The sequence below is a fragment of the Podarcis bocagei genome, assembly GCF_964188305.1.
Source record: "Podarcis bocagei genome assembly, chromosome: 2".
Lineage (NCBI taxonomy): Eukaryota > Metazoa > Chordata > Lepidosauria > Squamata > Lacertidae > Podarcis > Podarcis bocagei.
The window spans coordinates 84,427,229-84,448,722 of NC_138126.1; the positions used below are offsets into that span (position 1 = coordinate 84,427,229).

The 21,494-nt window shown below is 42.2% G+C and overlaps 1 protein-coding gene across 2 annotated transcripts; it reads right to left on the bottom strand.

Moving 5' to 3' along the window:
• Window positions 1-105: 105 nt before the first annotated feature.
• RARS1 (arginyl-tRNA synthetase 1) lies at window positions 106-21,208 on the bottom strand. Of its 2 annotated transcripts, none has more exons than XM_081184736.1 (15): window positions 21,081-21,208; window positions 18,792-18,926; window positions 17,007-17,201; window positions 14,188-14,299; window positions 12,699-12,799; window positions 11,334-11,455; window positions 10,319-10,439; window positions 8,577-8,706; window positions 7,968-8,072; window positions 6,579-6,757; window positions 5,432-5,541; window positions 3,833-3,938; window positions 1,687-1,859; window positions 1,279-1,526; window positions 106-320 (listed from the first exon to the last, which is right to left on the bottom strand). In XM_081184736.1, exons 1-15 carry the CDS (start codon window positions 21,123-21,125, stop codon window positions 211-213), a joined length of 1,992 nt encoding a protein of 663 aa, XP_081040862.1. In that variant the 5' UTR covers window positions 21,126-21,208; the 3' UTR covers window positions 106-210. The 2 variants fall into 2 exon arrangements, with proteins under 2 accessions (XP_081040862.1, XP_081040863.1); XM_081184737.1 differs by having other exon boundaries at window positions 21,074-21,136.
• Between the last annotated feature and the right edge of the window lie 286 nt (window positions 21,209-21,494).

The window sequence follows — 21,494 nt, forward strand, 5'->3', positions numbered from 1 at the left end:
CAGGCAAGGACAAAATGATCGTTTGTTTTACCAAAAACTGACATAACACCTGTCTACACAGTGAGATCTAAGCAGTTACAATAAATACTGCCCTACAACATGGAGTAGAGACAATGAAACTTAAACATTTTTATTTTTCAAATAGGCCATAATAGTCAACTAAATAGTTCATTTTTGTGTGTAGAAAAGTTATCTGAAAAGTCAACATAGTTACATTTTCTGCACTGGTTTGATTCCCAAGATGTCAAAACCTTTGGCCATAACAGCAGCTGTTGCTTCGCACAAGAGCATTCGCCACATGTTCACTTTCACTATTTTGCCTACACAAGAGACACAAAAAACCAAGTGAGATATGTTGCTCTCCAGATTACTAGTCAGCAGAGCCAGCTGTCTCTCTCTCTCTCTGGTCCCTTCACATTTCTGTGCAATAGTACTCCACAGTACTCGGCTACATCCCAAGGGGGCACGGTGGAAGCCCACTGCTTCAAAACAGTCCAATCGCACCCCAGGCTTGCAAATTAGCATGGGGGCTACACTCACACTCCAGAGCCCAATGGAGAGGGGAAGCTCTTATCTGCCTCTGCTCTAGGACTGGTATGAAGGCTTCACCCAGCAGCACTTCAGCCACTTGTGAGTCCCTCAGCCACCGTACCACAGAGGGACCAAGTGGGCAGGCAGCTTTTTAAAACTGCTCTGCTGAGGGACACACAGCCACCCGCAGAGCAATTTAACAAAGCCCCCACTCTGGCTCATGCAAGCAGGGCACTTGATCAGCTGAGAAGCAGGCTTTCTTAAACCCGCCCACTTCCTAAACCACACCCTCTTCCTCCCTCCTGGAGGGCGGCAGCAGTCTCCCCTTTTGTGGAGGGGAAACCTGGTTGCGCCCCCCCCAAAATGTGCCTGGGACCACCCACCCACCAGCTATGCCACTGTGCTGCTCAATTAAGAAAATGGTACCACTGCCCCATGCCTTGGGAATTTCAATGATTGATTCAATGGACCACTTAGTTCCAAAAAGGGAAAAGAGTAGATTCCTCTAAAATGTTTTATTCTACTCATAGAAAAACTCCCTGAATAACCTTTACTCATACTCAAAATTCAGGTTACCTGCCCCTCTGCCACAACATTTACATAAAGTGGATGTTTCTACCCTTTTAGTTTACAAAGAACCTTGAAGATATATGACTGGGGTACCTCCCCTTACATCCATTACTCTCTCTGGTCCCCTGCAACCCTCTATACTTGTCCCTTCTCACCTTTAAAATGAACTTAACTCACCAGTTTGTCTGTCTTTTTCCACACAGTAGCAGTTGTCATAGAATTCAGTAAATGTAGTAGCCAGTTCATAGAGGTAGTCACAAAGGGTGTGCAGTAAAAGATCATCTAAAATCTTTTGCAAAATCTCAGGGAACCTCAAAATGCATTTGCCTAGTTTCCATTCCTTCTCATGGTCCAATATTATCTTTGTTTGTGTAGCTGCCTTCTGCAGTGTCTCTTCTCCAATATTGGCCAGCCTTGCTATAGATCTGCCACAAAAACAAGTCTCATATTAGACCCAATAGGAATGCAGCTGAGTCGATCTTCCAACATCAAAGTTGGAAATGCAGCAGTATCAGGTTGTAATTGTGCAATACATGTATTTAAACCTCACAAAGTCTTAAATTTAGAAGCTACAAATTTCTTTACCTGATTCGCGTGAAGGCATACAGCAAATAAGCAGCAGTATTTCCTCTGTCGTCAAGCATTTTGTCAAAAGAGAAGATATAATCATTTATTCTATTATGGGAAAGATCTGCATACTTGATGCAGCCAAAGGCAACTGAGGTCTGGGCTGCCTTCAGTTCTTCAGGAGTAAGAACCTGTGAGAGAAATAAAACACATATTGTGACAAGGCTGCACCACAAAACCAGGGGACAGAACTGGGGAAACCTAGACTGAACAGCAACTGAAGTGAACCCAAGGCAAACATATTCTGAACAGCTGAAATCATTTGGGCAGAAGCTTGATACATTCACAGAGTATGAGACCAGCCATGGAAGTGGTAGCAATTACACAGCCCCTGGCAAGGTGACCAGTGCTTTGTACAGCTTTGGGACAATTTTACTCTGAGCAAATGAAGCTGATGCCCCATGCAAAAGCCACACACAAGCTGATCTACTAACCTGTCATTTTATCCTCTGCTGCCATCTACTGGAATGCAAATAAGATTTACTTTGTAGACCAGATAAAAAGTTCCAAGCAACAGAGTTTGGGGGCGGGCGGGGCTTTTATTTTCATGTTTTAAATTGAAAAAGTCCAAGGCAGATATAGAGAACTTGTGGCCCTTGTGGTTAAGACTGTAGTGCCCTCTAATATTTCTAAACTTTGGCCACAGCTCCTAAAGCTGATGGGAGCTGTAATTCAATCACATATTGAAGGCCACAGACTCCCCACCCCTGGTCAAGAGCTCATGTAATCTACCTAATCCTCTGGAAGATTCCCCTAGAAAACTCTCAAATAATAGCCAACCATGTTTTGTACACTGGTTCTGATGAGCAGAATTGACCTATTCCCCCCCAAATTATATTTGGTGTTTTGCAGCACAATTGTGAATGCTGCGAGTTAGACAAATAACCTGGATTCATTACTTTAACCTATTTCCATGAGAAAAATCCAAAGCTAACCTAATTCAAAAAGAAATTATCAAATCAGACCCCATCTTTCTCTTCTTTGCTTTTAAGTAACAACACTGGCACTGTGAAGTAAAATGTCATATCCATGTGAATGGAAAGTTCTACACACACACTAGTTTTGCGAGTCAGCTGCATTCTTTCAATTCTGTTACTTCTCATCTATCCTGTACAGTGGTACCTCGCAAGACGAATGCCTCGCAAGAAAAAATAGTTTTCCGTTTTTTGAGTTGTTCCGCAAGACGAATTTCCCTATGGGCTAGCTTCGCAAGACGAAACGTCTTGCAAGTTCTTGCGAGTTTGTTTCCTTTTTCTTAAAGCTGCTAAGCCATTAATAGCCACTAAGCCGCTAATAGCCGTGCTTCGCAAGACGAAAAAACCGCAAGACGAAGAGACTCGCGGAACGGATTAATTTCGTCTTGCGAGGCACCACTGTAATTCTAACAGGATCCAGACATCCACAGAAGACAGTGTCTGCAGTCAATACCACTGAAAGCAAATCTTTCTGCTCATTTTCCCACATACTTACTTTTCATGTACATTTTCAAATGTGCTTGGGTGCACATGCTTTTGGGGCTCTGTAGTTAAGTACAGAATATATCACATGAATTTGTAGGAACGAGAATGAGCACCAACTGTCTATGCTACCATATTTCACTTCGGAGAGATTTGAACAGCTTTCTCCTAACACTAAGCAGTGAAGTCAACTCCCCGGACAAAGTCAGAGAAAAGTACTATTGGCAACACAGCAAATTCACTGCCATCATATGATGAGGCTAGACAAATATGTGGACAGACTAACAGAGTAATCATAGCTTTAGAAAGCTGGTGGCGTAACATGCCTATTCCAAACTTCCCCAGAAGAATTTCACTTACACTACCCTTTTTGCTGACTAAATTGCAGTGGGTTGCTAAGTCACATGATCCAATTGAGTAATTATCTCCTTGTTCTGCCCTACTGTCTTAAATTCTGCCAGATGAGCTGAGGTGAAGGACTTAAGCTGGCATAACTGGGAAAGGACAAGATCTGCTGAACTCTTAACCCCGGAAGGTCTTTGGTTTGGTTTGTGCTACAAGCCAGCAACATGCTCCCTTACAAGAACCAGGTAGTAGAAGAATAAAGTCTACTTCCTAGACAATGGAAAAAGGAAGCCCATTGTTACCTTATCTCTTTCCTTTTCCTTCAGTTTGTCCATTGAACGCTTAAGTCCCTCTTGAAGAAGGTCAATCAGCCGTACCGTATCTCCAGAACGGGTTTTAAATTTTTTCCTGGCAACAAAAGATGAAAATGTTTTCTAAGTAGACAACTCTTTTCAAGTAGAAAGTTCTACTTCAGATGAAAACAGTGAAACAGTGAAACTATTGCTGGTGTTTTCACCAACATAGATACATTATCCCAGACACACACCTTGTTTCATGAAAGCTACAATAAATATTTTGTTTCAGCTCCAGCACTGAACTACATAGATTTTATATTTGTGGCCACACTCATACCATTACAATTCAGCAGAATTATAATCCAAATAATATAGGGATACAGAATGTATTTAGATAAGGAAAAAGAGAGAGGAAAGATCACCACAGCCCCAGGAAGGAATGGGGACAGTCAGTTATAAAAAGGGGAAGACAGAAGTAGCAAGTGTTCCCGCAGCAAAACAGTACACTGCTACCTGCTCTTGAGTACTACCTAACTTGTGATTGCTACCAAAACAGATAATAATACCCATAAAAAGTGCATAATGTGTAATCGGCAGATATAGTTGCACAAATTTCCAATTTCCAGCACAGACAGCAGAATCAAGAAAGAGATCGCACAGCTGTTCTTTCATTATAATCATTAGGAACAAGGGAACAGATGTAAACCAATATAAGATGTTGTAACATAACAGTGAAGCTTCCGAATGTACAACAGAGAAGCATGTATATTTGCAATGGGCCACTAGGTTGCAGCGAGGATGCAGTGCAATACACCTAACGAGAAAAGTGCAAAATGAAGGTCACGCTGGAATAGTAATGGCTATTTTCTAAATGTGAAGTGTGCCGACAAATAAGAAAAACTCAACAAACTAATTTGGTAGATGATTTCAAGCTCAAAAGACAGAAAAAGAGTTAGGCCCAGAGAGGCACTCACAATGAAAGGTTTGGGAACCAGTAATGCAACAGATGAGTCCAGTTATTCAATAGCACAAAACATCACCCTGTTAAGTCCTATACTAAAATTTACAAGTTATCTATATGATGACTTGAAGTGAACAACCAATGCAATGCATTACATTATTCCTACATGATTATGTTAGCATTTGAGACTCACATTCACTGAAGGATTTATCTATTCTTAACATTGCATTTTTCAATAACTATAGCAATGCACAACAATCAGAATCTACAAGAGCTGCAAGGGTTGCCGAAGCCTGTGTATGGAACCTAAAGAGGCACACTTTCTACCATAACTACCATGTTCCTTGCACACACACACACACAGAAGACACTTTAGACGGGAAATGCTCTGGAATTGTTTCTGAAGCAGCACAAGGAGCTGCAGCTGGAAGGCAGGAAGCCTGGAATTTCTAATGTGCAGCCTATGGGGTGCTCTTACATAAACACAAGGATAGAAGATTTGAAGTACAAAGCCAATGCACATAAGGAGTTCCTTGGTGATCTCATGACACATCTTCAACAGAAAAGAATCCTGAGCTTTCCAGTCTGTGAATAGCAACACAATTCAGTCTACTGTATACTGAAAAAATTATCTGCAAACTTACTTGTCTTCTCCCAACACCACTCCAAAAGCAGCATGAGTTACTCTGGTCACTTTGGGGTCATACCAGCCGATCATCTGACCCGCTGCAAATATGGTTTGTAAGTGCACAGCCTGCAAAGCAACACGTCATTAAAACAACTGATGGTAAAGCACCAGCACTAACATAATCATAGAAATGCCACACTGGAAGGGACAACCAGGGTCATCGAGCCCAGCCCCCTGTAATGCAGAAACCATAACTAAAGACTCCCTGGCAGATGACATTCCAATCTCTACATGTGTTAACTTTGCTACATGTGTTAAATGTGCATTCTGCAGCCGACCTCCTATGTAGTGTTTTCTTTTGAAATATTTAAGATAGTATTTTAGTTACTGGTTAATTCTGTGACTCTGGATGCATACTTTCTGTATTTGACTTTCTTCAGTAATATTGTATTCTGGATAGTGTTATTTTTAATGTTTTAATGTGCTGTAAACTACTTTGAGTTTTTTTCTTTATATATATATATATATATATATATATATATATATATATATATATATATATATATATATATACATACAGTGGTAGCAACACCTTAAAACCCTCCAATGAAGGCATATCTACCACCTTGCAAGGTAGCCTATTCCACTTTCGAACAGCTGCTACTATCAGAAAGTTCTTCCTAATGTTTTATCAGGTTCTCTTTTCTTGTAATTTGAATCCACTGGTTCAAGTGATACCCTCGGGAGCAGCAGAAAACAAGCCTGCTCCATCCTCCATGTGACAGCTCTTCAGACATCTGAAGATAACTACCATATAATCTCTTGGTCTTCACTTCTTCAAGCTAAACATACCCAAACTCTTAACCATTCCTCTTAAGGCTTCTGCTAAACGGGGGGGGGGGGGGGGAGACCTATATAATTTGGTGACTCCTTTTTAGCAAGCAACATGATTGTTTCTGCCCTTTACAGTACTGTGAATAAGGTGGCTTGATCTGTAGGCTTAAAATATGGGGTGGATGTAATTTATTATGGTTCAGAATCCTGCTTTAAGACAAAGGAGAAGCAACTAGAAAGAGAAGAATACACTAGTGAGTAGTTTTACACTCAAAAAGCTAAAAACCTAAAAAACAAAGGACTACAAAATAAAGGTCAGTGAAACTCACCTGTCCACTGTCTACTACATAAATTATATAATCAGCTTTTTCTTCAAACAGTCTCTGCTTCAATGCTGCCAAGTCTGAGGTGTCATATGTGAACCCCCCATCAGATTTCACAATTGTCAAGGGAACGGAAAACCCTGGAACAAATACAATCTTCCGACCATCATCCACTTGCACAAATCCTAAGGGTAGAAATAAATAAATGAGAAATGAGGTTTGGAAAGCAAGGTATTTTTACACAGTAATGTACAAATAAAAACACAAATACAAAACCTTTCAATGAAGAACACTTAACAACCAACCTATTTTGTCATGCTACAAAATGCCATGACAGCAGGTATACAGAGTTAGAACCTACACATTATCCTGGGATGTGCTTTTTTCCATACCTACATTTGCCAAGATAACAGAAATGTGGGCGCTGAGGGGAACCTGCTAGTGAGAACTGGCAGGAGGGATGAGTGTTTAAAAAGATTTTGCACCTGCCAGTTCTCTCCAGCAGAGCTCATCCACCTCTGGGTCATTTCCTCATAGCTGGTTTCAGAGGCTGGTTAAGCAAAAGAAAACAGTAAACACAGCCTGGAGGGTGGTGGTTGTGAGGAGGGCAAGTAGTAGACTTTAGGATCTTTCCTCCTGCTGAGAGGTTCTTTCCATAAGTGCCCCTCCTGCAGCATTTGCATGTAGTTCAGTGCTCAAACATTATCTTTTGAATAACCTTTCGTTCCAACTTTGCAGCACTTCCATCTGGTCCCTGGGGCCTCTACTCCTCAGCTTTCATGCTGGCTGCAGAATGAGGGGCTTTTCTTCCTTCCTAACTAGAATGGAAACTGGGGGAGCAGAAAGCCAGTGTTGATTCCTGATCTGGAAGCTTTAACCGTTTGCTGCCTCCTGAGGGCCTGCCTAATCTGGATCAGCCACCTGTAATTTGCATTTGGAAGAACTTCAACTTGCTTCAGTGCGAGATGTTTTCCTTAAAGCTAACAGCAGCTGCCGGGCCATTATCTACTTTTGGACTACAGCAGAAAGCAAAGTGTTAAAGCCTCTCTGACTCAGCATCCCTAACCAGATCCAGAGCCCTGCCATTGGAGCAAATGAGAAGTTTTCTCTCAAGGCAAATTGTAGGGGAGAGAGAGAGAGAGTGTGTGCGTGCACAAGCAAGAATGGATTCATGGGATATGCATGAATGGAAGGGACTGTTTTACTGCCATGCGACCACCCTCCCCCAGCACACTATCTCTAAAGGACTGTGGTTCTTGGGTGGTAGTGGTAAGGATTCCCCACTTCTTCTATAGTAAAATACAAGCTTATCAAAGAGCTTTAGAAACCCATTGTACTATGGTGAAAAATAGTCTTGAGGAATTTAATTCCCCATTCTGCAGATAGTTGTGTTACCTCCTTCTTCAAACTCCTTCACGATATCATTCATCTTATCTTGATAGTAAGATTCTCCTCTCTCTATTATGGTAACGTCCAAGCAATCGTAGATTTTTTGGAACTCTGACCAAGAAAGAGTGAAATGAGGAATTTTGAGCCCTTTCATTTACTTCATATAATGCATCATCAACATCATAGTAAAATAAGGAAATTGAGGTACTGGCTTTAGACCAGCCTTGCTAGGTCATGTTTGTTCACTACTACTAAAATGCTGCTCTAAAGAATCAGTCTGAACACACCTAAACTCTAACTGTACTTTTTGCATTGCCATTCAGCTACAACTTTTAAATTTGTTTTCTTCACATATATGTATATGTGTGTGCACATACAGAAACACACGCGCACACACACAAAAGCACCTGAGGTTCTCACTCCATGCATCTAGTTTAGAAAATATTTTGTCAAAATAAAGGTGCCACAAGACTCTTTGTTGTGACTCCTGAAACTATCACCCTCAAATCCCAGTCTTTTTACAGGGCTTCAACAACAACACTATTAATAATCCTCATCATCCAAAACTGCCCAAAGTGGTCCACTTGAAAAAGAGGTGGCATAATTCCTAGTCACCTTTCCGGGACACATCACATATAAGTTTCCAAGCTTTAATGAAATCTGGATTTTTGCTCTGTAATAGCACCACACATCGGTATGCGTGCTTCTTAAACTCCTCTTCTGTGTCAAATCTTCTCTTAGATTCCTAGGTTAAGAAGAATACACAGACACCATGAAACAATAACCTCCACAGTATACTAAAACAAAGCAAACAAAAGCACAGGTAATAAATAGTAAAGAGAAATACTTTTAATAGTCGAAACAGATCAAATAGACAATAGTGAGTCGCCTAATGCTTGTCATTAATATCCCAGGGGAACATCCACCAACAGCAGCCTGAACTTCTCCATGTATTAGCACATATAAATTGTTGTGCAGTACAACAACGCGGGTGGCGCTGTGGGTAAAACTTCAGCGCCTAGGACTTGCCGATCGTATGGTCGGCGGTTCGAATCCCCGCAGCGGGGTGAGCTCCCGTCGTTCGGTCCCAGCTCCTGCCCACCTAGCAGTTCGAAAGCACTCGTAAGTGCAAGTAGATAAATAGGTACCGCTTTCTAGCAGGAAGGTAAATGGCATTTCCGTGCGCTGCACTGGTGCTGGCTCGCCAGAGCAGCTTCGTCACGCTGGCCACGTGACCCGGAAGTGTCTCCAGACAGCACTGGCCCCCGGCCTCTTAAGTGAGATGGGCGCACAACCCTAGAGTCGGACACAACTGGCCCGTACAGGCAGGGGTACCTTTACCTTTTTATCTGGAGAGGATTCTCCAAGTTTCCAATGAGAACTAACTGAAGAATTAGTCATTACCGAAGAGCCCTGCATCCCAGAAACTCTTATTTTATAAATTATCAAGATAAATTGATAATCAAGAATTATGCTTAATGCTGTCAACAATTTGATCAAGAGCAGAATTTGATCCAATATTGTTGCCCTCTTACCCCCCTCTAGAAATAGGTGATGAACAGTATCAAATCCATGTGGATTTGTGCATGCAGATCCTGGATTGGGCTTTTTAAGCCATCAGAAATGAGTATACAGAATCTGATTGTATACTTATTTTACCCTTTCCAAAAAGGTGACTCAGCAATTAGTCCAATCTTTATATAAACTGCCTTTGTTTCAATAAGGAGGGTTACAGTGCATGGATGTTTCAGAAGATTAAAACATTTGCAATAGTAGTTGACATCAAACTGTTCACCCAGTGGAACTACTTTTCCCTCTTCTATCTGCTGCAGACTCCACAATCTACTCTGGATGGCTGGGGGAACTTTCAGAGCAGACCTGGGAGAGCACAGAAGCTGCATGGGGTGGGGGGATAGGAGAGGAAGGAGGTAGTGCTGTTACTTCAGCTTGTACAACATTTGATTTCGCCCACTGTTTGTTACTAAACTTATTCCCCTGATAAAGTCACTCCCTCATCCTAAGTCTCTGCACTGACTCAGTTCAATCATTATGAAAGTCTTACAGCAAAATACATTTTTGTAGACGTTTACAAGACAGCTAAGCATAGACTGAAACCATAGTTCATGCAGACTTCCTTCAAATTTCTCCATGGAAATGGCTGCCGTTTGATTTTTGATTTTGTTAAGTGCTCTAAACCTTCCCTCAAGCTTCACCAAGAGTACACCACAGCCCCATCAGCAGCATGGTCAGGGGTAGGGCAACATCTGGAGGGCCACAAGTTAGCCAACCCAGCTCTGAGCAATGTTAAGCAGCAGCAACAACAGGAGGGGTAACCATATATCTGAAATAAAACATACCTTATAAAAAGCTTGGAGATCTCCAATGGGAGGAGAAACAGTCAGATAGTCTGGGAATTTATCTTGCAGGTGAGCAATAAGCATGCCAAACTGGGTACCCCAATCTCCTAAATGGTTTAATCTAGACAGTAAAGATCACAAAACAAGTGAGACTGTAAGCACAACTGAAATATCTTCTGAATAGAGCTGTGGATAAGATACAAGGCTTGTTCTGAAGTGCTCCTGTGAAGGAAATGGACTGCTAAAAAATATTTTAAAATCCTATACAGTATGTGGTTTGTTTGGGGATTATGGACATAATTTATGGCGCAACTCATACACTATCCTTTCCAGAAAAACAAGTTGGAAGGTGATTAAATTTTCTAAATTAGGCAAATTTGCTGCGGTAAAGTTAGGATAGAGACAGTTGTTCTCCTTTGAAGCTTTAAGATGTTTGTGGAGTGAAATGCAGAAGATAGGTGACTCCAGGCTATAATTAGGAAGCAACTTGCATTGACATTCAAATCAAGTTAGATCTCAATGTCGTATTGCATGGTGTATGTCAAATGTCAAGGACAGTAGGTAAAGGGCAAGTTGGATGCATTCAAGCCAAAGGTGGGGAACGGGGGGGGGGGGAGATCTTTATCTGGCCCCACCCCACATGGCAAATTTGACAGGTGTGTGGACAACCCTGTCAAAATCCCTTGTGCGGGGTCCCAGATGCCTTGCAGCTATACCACAAGGGGTGTGGCCAGCCTTGCTTGGCACGCTGAGAGGCTCTGAGAAAAGAGAGGGGGGGAAGTGTTTCTGAAAGAGTTCTAGAAGGAAAAGTAAGGTTAAATAAAGGATGGTGGATGTGTGCAGGGTTCAAAACATAGGGTATTGCAGTGATTTTCATAAAGGAATAGCACTTCCATGGCACATAGCAACACCGCTGTATGGGCAATTACTGAGAATCCACATTGACAAGAGAAATGAAAGTGTGTGCCCATATACATTTTGAGCATTTGTGCAATTCTACCATGGCTGGACTTACCTTAGTACGTCGAACCCCACAAACTCAAAGAGGCGGCACATGCTCTCCCCAATTATAGTTGATCTCAAGTGACCTACATGCATCTCTTTTGCAATATTAGGGGAGGAGAAGTCAATCACCACCTTTATGTAGGACAAGAAATGAAAAACATGTGAATTATAAACAAGAAACATCCTTTATATATATCTGCAATTAGGAAATGCACATAAACACTGGCTGTTGTACACATTCACTGGTTATTGTGGGAAGCATGAACAGAGAATTGTGCATATTATGCATTCGTTAAACATAATCTCCAAGTGATGTTGAATGACTTCCCGCACTGAGTACTGCATATGCACAGGGCCTAAGTGAGCCAAATAGTGAATATTTTGTTCACACTGTTCAGTTATGGACACCTTCAGATACTATCCACAGTGACAAGACAATATATAAAATCCTGTTCTGGTGCTTACGCACACTGTGCACCCAACTGACCTGGCTCACACATAACCCCAAGCCAAACCATGGCTTAGCATGAGTGGGGAAACATGCAGGCTTCTGGAGGGAAGATTACAACTGCTTCACTCTTCCCTTAATTCTGCTGCTCTCATGCTATCTGGACCCTATCCAAACCCAGGCTTGCGACTTGTCATGCTCCAGACAAATCATGAGCTGTAACCAAAGTTTGCTCTTGGTTTACAACTCATGATTTATCTGACAGGCAAAAAACACAAATCTTGGCTTGGATGTATTGATATGTCAAACCATAGCACAGCAACACCATCAGGGGAGAGCATAGTGGTTGCAATTCTTTCTCCGGGAGCCTGCATGTGAACACTTAGCATTATCGGCAAACTGGGCCACTGACCCTTTCACAAGGTGTCGAACAAAAAAAAAACTAAAAGTTGATTCACAGAGCTTGTTCAATAATTTTTTTTTTTTTGAAGGGAGGCAATTCAACTAAATATTAGGACTAAGCAATCGGACTTTCTGCCTCTCCTGTAGTAGGTGTGCAGGGGAGAACATTCAATGAGAATCCTTAGCACTCTACAGAACACAACTCAAAATGTCCCCTTTTACATCTGCTAAACATTAGAAAACCAAAGACTCCCATTCACATAAAACACTTCAATGCTAACAAGACAGGGGCGGGGGGCAGGTAGGGCAAACAGCCACTTCTGACCTTAGGAGGAACTTCTCTGAGGGCTGCCAGAAGAAGGGCACAGAACATGCCATGTGGGGCTCTGGAACCCTGCTCTTGCGTGTCTGCAGACTGAGTGCACATTAAACAACTGAAATAGTTTATCTGCAAACGCACACTTTGCCTTGAACATTAAGCAGCAGTACCTAAGAAAAGACCTAGTTAACCATTTACTGTCATACCTTCTTCCTTTCACCAAGAGCAGGCAGCTGAACTCCATTCACCAGCATACTGCTTAGTTGTTTAGATACAAAATCCTTTTTCAAGTGCACATTAATGAAACCTTCAGAAAAGCATAAAAAGTGAAAATGATTTCTGAGACTATATACATATTAAGACTTTGATTTCTTTTGCACAGAGCACATATTTTGTTAAAAACACAGTATTGCAGAATTACCCATAACAGGGCAACTCATTTGCAGTGACAGGGAAAAAATCAATTTGATAATGATACAAGGACAAAGTGCCATTGGTTTTAATCAACAGATAACAGAAGTCAATAGTCCAGACAACACATGCTGCCCTGTAAGCAGCCTTGGTCAGCAATTAGTTTGCTAGGAGGATCACTTTCACTGAGGGGCACTGGGTTTCAATAAAATTTTTCCTTTATTTTGCAAGCACTCAGGTAATGTATATGATTCAGTAGAATAATAATATTTATAGGGAACATTATTTTAATTTCTCTCCAAAACTTCTTCATTTAAATTGCTGCTAAGCACTCTGAAAGAGCCACATTCATTTTTAACTGCAGAGCTAAATAAAATGCTTCCCAACTGTCACAAATACCAAGCTGAAACTCACAGAGAATTATCACATGGTGCAACCTTCCTAAGAAATGCCCAACTGAGTACAGTCGTACCTTGGCTCCCAAACGCCTTGGGAATTGAACATTCCGGCTCCCAAACGATAGAAAACTTGAAGTGAGTGTTCCAGTTTTCGAAGGTTCTTTTGGAAGCCGAACGCTTGACAGGGCTTCCGCAGCTTCCGGTTGGCCACAGGAGCGTCCTGCAGCCAATCAGAGGCTGCACTTTGGTTTTCAAACATTTCGGAAGTCGAATGGACTTCCGGATCGGATTCTGTTCGACTTCCAAGGTATAGTGGTGCCCCGCAAGACGAATGCCTCGCAAGACGGAAAACCCGCTAGACGAAAGGGTTTTCCGTTTTGGAGGTGCTTTGCAAAACGAATTTCCTATGGGCTTGCTTCGCAAGATGAAAATGTCTTGCGAGTTCCTGCGGTTTTTCCCCCCTCCCCCCCTTTTCCCCAAGCCGCTAAGCCGCTAATCAGCTGATCCTAAGCCACTAAGCCGCTTAACAGCTGATCCGCTAAGCCGCTTATCAGCTGATCCACTAAGCCCGCTAAGCTGCTAGTGGGCTTGCTTCGCAAGACGAAAAAAACGCAAGACGAAGAGACTCGCGGAACGGATTCTTTTCGTCTTGCGAGGCACCACTGTACTACTCCTCTGCCTTAAAAGCTGTCTGCCTATGGAAGCCAGAATGTCACAGGGATACACGTCAGAATTCCTGGTAGGGTGAATAGGCATCAAGCTTAAGGAGCTTATCCTCCTATAGTTCATCTCTAAAGGACTCAGAAGTCTACTGAGTCATTTCATCCTAATACTTCATAACATTAGATTGAGATGTCCCAGAAAAGTAAAAACAGAGTAACTGTACCAGGCCCAGCGATTTCAATCTTTGCTATGCATTCATTGTCAGGAATGTTTCTGGCAATCTTATCAGCTATTTCTCTCGGGCTCACTTTTTGCTCCTTGGTCTTGAGCAGTATCTGAAAAACACAGCAAGAGGTCGCAGCGCAATCCCTGACTGAGGAGAACACAGAGAACCTGAGGCAAACCTCTACAGGCTCATATCATTTGAGCAGCTGTGATGAAAATGGAATTCCCTTTTCACAGGAATCTGTCAAGAAACTAGCCTGCCTGGAAAATCCCACCGGGTAAATATAGCAGAGGCAATCACAAACTGAATAAATACCCTAGGACCCTACTGTTATTCAAGCATATGTGTGGTCCTTTGTTGCCATTTCCTGTCAGAGGAAATGGGAGCAGCAGTTAGTTGCCAATTCCACATCTGCCACATGTAAGCCAGAGCAATTCAAATGATTCTTCTGAGTATGCATCTTTTGAGATGCAGAACTCATTACAGATGACTTTTACACTGGCCTTTCCCAACCTGGTGTCCTACAGATTTTGGCTGGGCTGGTGGGAGTTGCATTCCAAAACATCCTAGAGGGCACCAGACTGCAAAAGCTGTTCTACACATTCAAAAGGGAGGAACCCACTGATCTTTCCGAAAAGAATTGGTATTGGAGAAGGACAACAGCCAGATGGTCTCCCACGGCAAAATGTAGGTGATTCTAGGTTTCCTTTCTAATAAGTAGTCTTTCTATGGCAAGTACTCTCTCTCCGATGTATTGCTTGGCTTCAGAAACCAATCCTCAAAAAATGACAAGAGCGTACGTGCCAGGCGACAGTCTCTCCATGTGCCCTGCCAATGTGGAAAACAGTCACAAATGTGTTTTGTCTTTGTACATGCTCATTAGCATATTGTGCTTGCACTCTCAGCTGGAGGGGCTAGGCGGCTATTAGTTTTAGAGATATATCGCTTGCTTTCTCCTTTGCTTTCCCTCCCTCCCTCCTGCCTGCATACACACACAGCTCTCTCCCTTCACCTTTTAGAATTCTGCTTCCAAATGTTTGCTGTTTGTCAAGTGTTGAGCATTCTGAAAAATGTTGCACGATACATCAAGAAACTGCTCATTCACGTGGAGCAGAAGCTAAAGATAAAAGCAGGAGTTTCCAAATGGCTGGTGTCCAGAATGATTGATACAGAACAAAAATTTCATTGCTTCACTTGGGATGAAAAATATTTTTTGATGGCTGGAAAGTGTGTGGAGGTGGGTGCATGGATGTGTGGGAGATTCCTTTTTTTAAAGGAACAGATACTATTTCAAAACAAATTTAGTGTCTGGGAAATGGCCAGGGCGGGGGGGGGGGGATATGTTTACTAAAATCAATTTCAATGAAAGTAACGATCAGCCAAGCAAACATCTAGCACTTGCAAAACTGTGCAAAGTAAGCAGCGACATGTCTTGGGTGTCAACGCTGGCAGAGAGAGCTCAAAAAGTGCATCAGGGTGGAGACATTCCATAAAGCAGCTTGTGTCCATGCCCATCTCTGGAGGGGCTGTCAAAAGTTGTGGGGAGGGAGGGGAGGCCTTATGATATCAAGGAATGCAAACAATACAGACATTGAGAAACCTGCACCAGACCAGACTCCTAACAGTGACTTAATTGGGGTAAAGCAGCGGTCAAAAATATTTTAAAAAGGCACTGCAAGCTTGTGTTGGGCTGGCTGACACCCAAGTGCATATGCTAATGAGCTCTATGAAGAAGAGAACACACATTTGTGGAGCTGTTTCTCCAAAAGAAGTTCATGCCGAGAGGCTGCCGGCTGGCACGTAACAGTATTGTTTGGAAAGAGATCTCTGCCAGGCTTAGTAACTTCACCATCCTCCAAGGGATGTGACAGGAAGTCCAACTTCCACTGCAAACTTACACTGATTTTTAACTCAAAGGGGGAAACTATACTGGTAAGGATTTTAGAGGTGGTTTTTTAAAAAGGTAGCTGTTCTGTAGTTCAGGATTTACTGTTGTTTTATTTGTTTATATGGAAATACAGGTCTTGACATTCTAGCATGTACCTTATTCAGGACAGTTTACAAAAATGAAAATCACTGCTTCATATTAATACAAATGAGTAAGATTCTGGAAAGTGTTAAGCCAAAATTAAACCATTTTTTTAAAAAACATGTATTTTTTTCCTAAGTCAAAATGGGGAGGGGAACAAGTTAGTATGGCCAGCAGCAATGATGCAAGCTGTAGTCCAGCAACATCTGGAGGGCCCCACATTTGCCACCCCTGCTTCAGAGGCAGAATTATATTGGCTTTTCCATAATTGATATGTAATCCTCCCGGGGTAGAGGCAATGCTGCAGCTTTGCTTGAATAATGGAGCTTCCTGTCATGTTTCCTCCAGCCTGTTCTCAAGATCAGCTCCCAAAGATTGGGGGACCCTCTGGAGCAGATTTTTGGGATACATGGATGAATGGAAATTCTGTTGCACCAGCAGAACCCCATTGGTGCAGCACTGAAAACCCATAGTTTTCATGATGTTTCATGTTTGCATGTGACTAGATTCTCTTCATTTTAAACGCTTTAAGACTTGTCTGTTGTGTACTGTGTTCATTCAAATGTGGCAATGTAAACAATAGAAGAGTGAAGGAAAAGATTCCTCAATTGTAGGCTAGATTTATCTGAGAAATGGAGAGACTGATATAGAGTGGTTGGTTTTCGCTGTTCCACTCAAACTACAACATTAGCACAAAGCTGAGCAATGTATATTTTCAGCTGGGTGGCTTTGTGCTGTTTGGATACAGCACTAGAGAACAACGACAAATTCTCACATTATGAATTACCTGGGTTATGCTCATAGCACTGTTGCACTGATAGTCGCCAAACTTGGACTGCTGACTTGGTGTCACCAACAGTGGAGGATTTTCTAGATCTGGATACGCAGCTTTAATAGCCACTCCAAAAATGTCTTGAAGGCGACTATTGATGTTAATCATGCCTTTTGATGGCTTGCTTCTACTCCTTTCTTCCTGAAGGCTCTAAATGAAAACACAAATCTAATTATCCATCCATCAGATTGAGGAGCCCATTGGAACAGTGCATCTCAATTCAAGGACCCTAAACATAGCAGATGATTAAAATGAAATGTGTGTGTAAACACAAACACACATGAATCCTAATCTGCTTTCTGCAGAAACACAACTTCTTCCAGCTAACAGGCAAAAGAAAGCTTTGCACTGCTTACAAAATGTATCAGACTTCAGGCGAACAAAGATTAACAAACCCTGATGGCTGTGTCAGATTCCATCTATTTTTACCTAGAATAAAGGGAGGCATGCTCTCTTTACGTGCTCAGAGTACAACGATAAAATAGCTGCACACACAGAAATGATTTGTAAATAAAATACCCTGCTAAAGAGAATGAAGACTGTCACAGCTTCAAAAGCCTGCTGTGTGAGAAAGCAGCAGGCAGAAGGTTTTCATGTTCAAGAAATATTCTTGCAAACAGTCATTTGTTTACAAGTAGACTTGCTGGTGGTGTAAAGAAAACCTGCCACTTTAAAAAGCAGGTTGCAACCCTCTTTTTCACTGAGCAGAATTGCTAGATTTGGGGAGGAGACAATGTTCCTTGACTACCCCCAGCCAGATGTACGCAAAAGTATTTGAGAGGACTGCCTTGTTAAACGAAGCAGCAATTTACTTGCATCCTCTCAAAGCACCAAAAGTACAGCCCTAATTGACAGCACCAAGTGCAGCCTCTCACTCTTAGAATAAAAAAAATGTAGAGTTAGAAGGGATCCTGAGGATCATGTAGTCCAACCATAGCTGTCTACCTTTTCTTGTGAGGAATCCTATTCGGAATAAGGGAAATTCCCTTAAAAAAAGGAAAATGTTGGCAGCTATGAGTCCATCCCCCTGCATTGCAGGAATATGCAGCTGTCCCATATGGAGACTGAAGCTGCAACCTTGGTATTATCAGCATCATGCTCTAGCCAACTGACCTATCCAGGCATTCTTGTTCCTTGGATGTACGCTGGGGGAAACAGATGGTGTAGATGCATCCCAGGTCAAAGAACAAGAATACTGACAATTCAGGCTGGGCGATATATTGTTCAAAACTGGTCTGAAGTCCATATTGTGGTATCAGTTTCATAATTTTTGACGTGGCAGAGTGTGTATGTTATGGGAAAATCACAATGTGAGGAAAACCGTGAAGCCAGCTAATGCCTCTACACAGCTTCACCCTTATTTCAGATGAAATAAGTTGTGATATATCACAATGTTTAGCTAGTGATATACTGCGATGTTTAAAACCAGGTTATCGGCCAGCCCTAGACAACATAATCAAACAGAGAAATGCATTTCTGTGTAATTAACTATTTTAGGTTCTTCATAACATTTTAAAAAGAACTTCTTAAGGGTTAACGTATCAGTAAAACAGAACAATACTGCACAAATTTCAAAGGAAGAATAATTTCAACCGTAAGGGGTGGGTGGGAAATCTCTCCTGCGTTAATCACATTTTCACATTCTCTTCACAATGACAAATGATAATTTTGAGAATCACAACAGTCATGACCATTCGTTTACTTTTCCCACACTTCGCACTATTCAGAAAGGGAACATACCTTTTGTAGAACATTTAAGCGATATTTAAGTTTTGCGTTCTCTTCCCGTAACCCTTCCAAATTTGGGGAAACTCCCAAACATCCATAGTTTTTCAAACGATCAACTTCTGCAGTCAGAAACTTGATTTCCTTTTCCTAGGATGCAAAATAGAACCAGTAGTATATAACCTACTCTTTCTTACCCTATGGTAATATATAATAGCGATTGCATCAAAATTTAATCTTTAGTATTTATTATCCATAATTAAACTAACTACACTGTTAAAAATTAGTAGCAACAAATTCACCAACCAATCCCTAAGGAAAGACTGGTGGAGCATAATGACATTAGCTGTTCATTAAAAATCTGATATTATAGGACTTTATCTAGCAATATGTACAGTAGATAATCATTGCTGATTGTGATATTCATATAATAACCATATCATCTAAGATTTCCATTAAATGTAGGCTTGTTCTGTGTAGTGCAAGCAGAACTGATTGAATCCATTATGAGTTTCACCACCACCTGAGTGAGTGATGAGAACCTATTGTTACGTATCAGTATGATTTTATTCAAAAGGTCCTACCATGTTTCCTCTTTTATGGGGAAAACTAAGAAACCAGAACTGAATGCAAAGTACCCCAACATCAGAGACAGTTTGCCTGCTTTGGCTGATTACTGAATATGTTTACCTTCAGCCCTTATCAAATTTGGATACAAATCAAAGGCAGCATCAAAAATATTTTGTCTATCATCCTAGGAATACAACTGCCTGAGAAATGAAAGTGCCACACAAAACTAGGTTGTGGAAGAAACAGAAGCCATCGGTCCCTTTCTCTCAACAAGCCTGCTCTGTTGTTTTCTTTTGCAGTCTAGACCTTCTAGGACCTCCCAATATATTGTATGTGTATAAATACTTTATCATATAAAGTTTATCCTGAGTGCTGAAGTAATGAAAATCAGAAAGAACAGTTTCCACTACTAAAATTATTATGAAGTGTAGCTCTAAAAATGTTGCAGGTTATCTACTCTTTCAGTTTGCCTCTCTCAAACACCTGGCAGAAATTATTTTAGAAGCACAAACAAAACAACATGCCCTGCATTGTTCAAAAAAGAACAAGTCTCCACATGGCTTACCCATCATGTTCCCCAGCTCAAAAACTAGTTCACAAACAATTTCATTAAATTGCTAACCACACCTAAACTTGTGACTGAAGAGTGTCTCATGTGGCAAAATTATAGTTATTAGAAATTTATTGTGAAATAAAATTACTATTAGCAGATTCAGATTTATTTATTTAGCTACCTAAAAGTTAGGCTAGTAATGAGCAGCACCCTACTATAAATGAAATTTCCTCTAAGAAATGCCCACATATGCTAGAAATTAAATGTAACTATGTGCCTCTTTAACTTTGGAATATGGTATAAAAAAGCACGGAAGAATTTTTTTTAAAAAATCTATTCACCTTCTGCCAAGAGTTGTTGCATCTATCCGGTTTACAAAGAGAATTGTTACATGTCTTGGAATGCTTACTTTCCAGATATTTTATTTTCTACTAGTACATTTACAAATTTACAGCGTCTCCATCCAAGCGTGCCCAAGGCAATCGATACATTCCGGTTTTTTGAGATTCATTTTGGTTTAACAAGAACGTAGCAGTTGTTACCTTCAATTATACTGCACTGTTGTGCGAAAATACTGATCGATGGGTGAAGGCAGGGGAATTTTCTTGTTGTTAAAAAAAAAAAAGGGACGGGTCAGGGGCCCTTAGGAAACCTAGATTTGCCAATTCCAACACAGGTGGGCTTCCCAACGTATCGCCCATGACAGCTAATATCTACTCGCGACCTCTCTCTCTTGTTCTCTGCAGGGGCCCTGCCCACTTCAGACGTTGACCCGAGAGAAGCGTGCAGGGGGCGGGGAGGGGCAACTGAGCTGGCGAAAAGGGCAGGCGGGCAGCCCTGGTTTTAATCATTTCTGCTGGCGTCAAGGTTTCACCCAACGACCCCGCCCCCTAAGGAGCCAGGAAGAAGCGAGAACCCCTCACACGCCTTGCAGAGAGAACCGCTCGCACGGGGGAGGGAAGAAGCGGGGTCTGCGCTGACGTAAGAGCCTCGAAAGGGAAAGAAGCGCCGCGCTGGCGGCAGAATAAGCAACGCCTCCCGCCGCCGCCCGGCCTCCTCCGAGCAGCCACGCGCTGCCTCCGCCCCCCCCCCCCCGTTTTGCCTCTGCCGCCCCGAGCCCTCCACTCCTCTTCGCCTTCCAGCCGCGCCCCATAAAACAGAAGGACGCACGCGCCTCTGACCTGCCGCTGAAGCCGCTCCGCGCACTGAGCCACCTGCACCTCCATCCTCGCGGGTCAGACAAAAGGGAAACCAGGACCGGAAGCGGAACTCCTGTTCTCTATGGTGAGTTCCTGGCAAGAGCGGCAGCGGGAGAAAAAGCCCTCTTGCTTCCGTGCTGGCGCTCCGTGCTCTTGCGCCCCCTCTACCGGTCCCTTTGCGCGCTCCGCTCTTCCAAGGCAAAGGTGTCTTTTTGTCCAGCCCCCCTGAGCGAAATCCGCGTAAAAGCCAAGCAGAGCGAGGAGAAAACGGAAAACTTCCCGCCCACAACGGGCCAAATTTCCAAATGTTTATTGTTTTTAATTCAAGGGGTCGTTCCTCCTCGCTAGCCAAAAGAATAATAATAAAAAAGAGGGTCATCCCGTGCGCCATCCCGT

Excerpts from the sequence above, each read along its gene's own strand:
- RARS1 (XM_081184736.1), bottom strand. The coding sequence starts at position 21,125 with ATGGAGGTGCAGGTGGCTCAGTGCGCGGAGCGGCTTCAGCGGCAG. Across the intron at positions 5,542-6,578 it reads ATGTAGTAGACAGTGGACAG|GCTGTGCACTTACAAACCAT; the intron begins GTGAGTTTCACT and ends GTTGCTTTGCAG. Across the intron at positions 1,527-1,686 it reads TATGCCTTCACGCGAATCAG|ATCTATAGCAAGGCTGGCCA; the intron begins GTAAAGAAATTT and ends TTTTTGTGGCAG.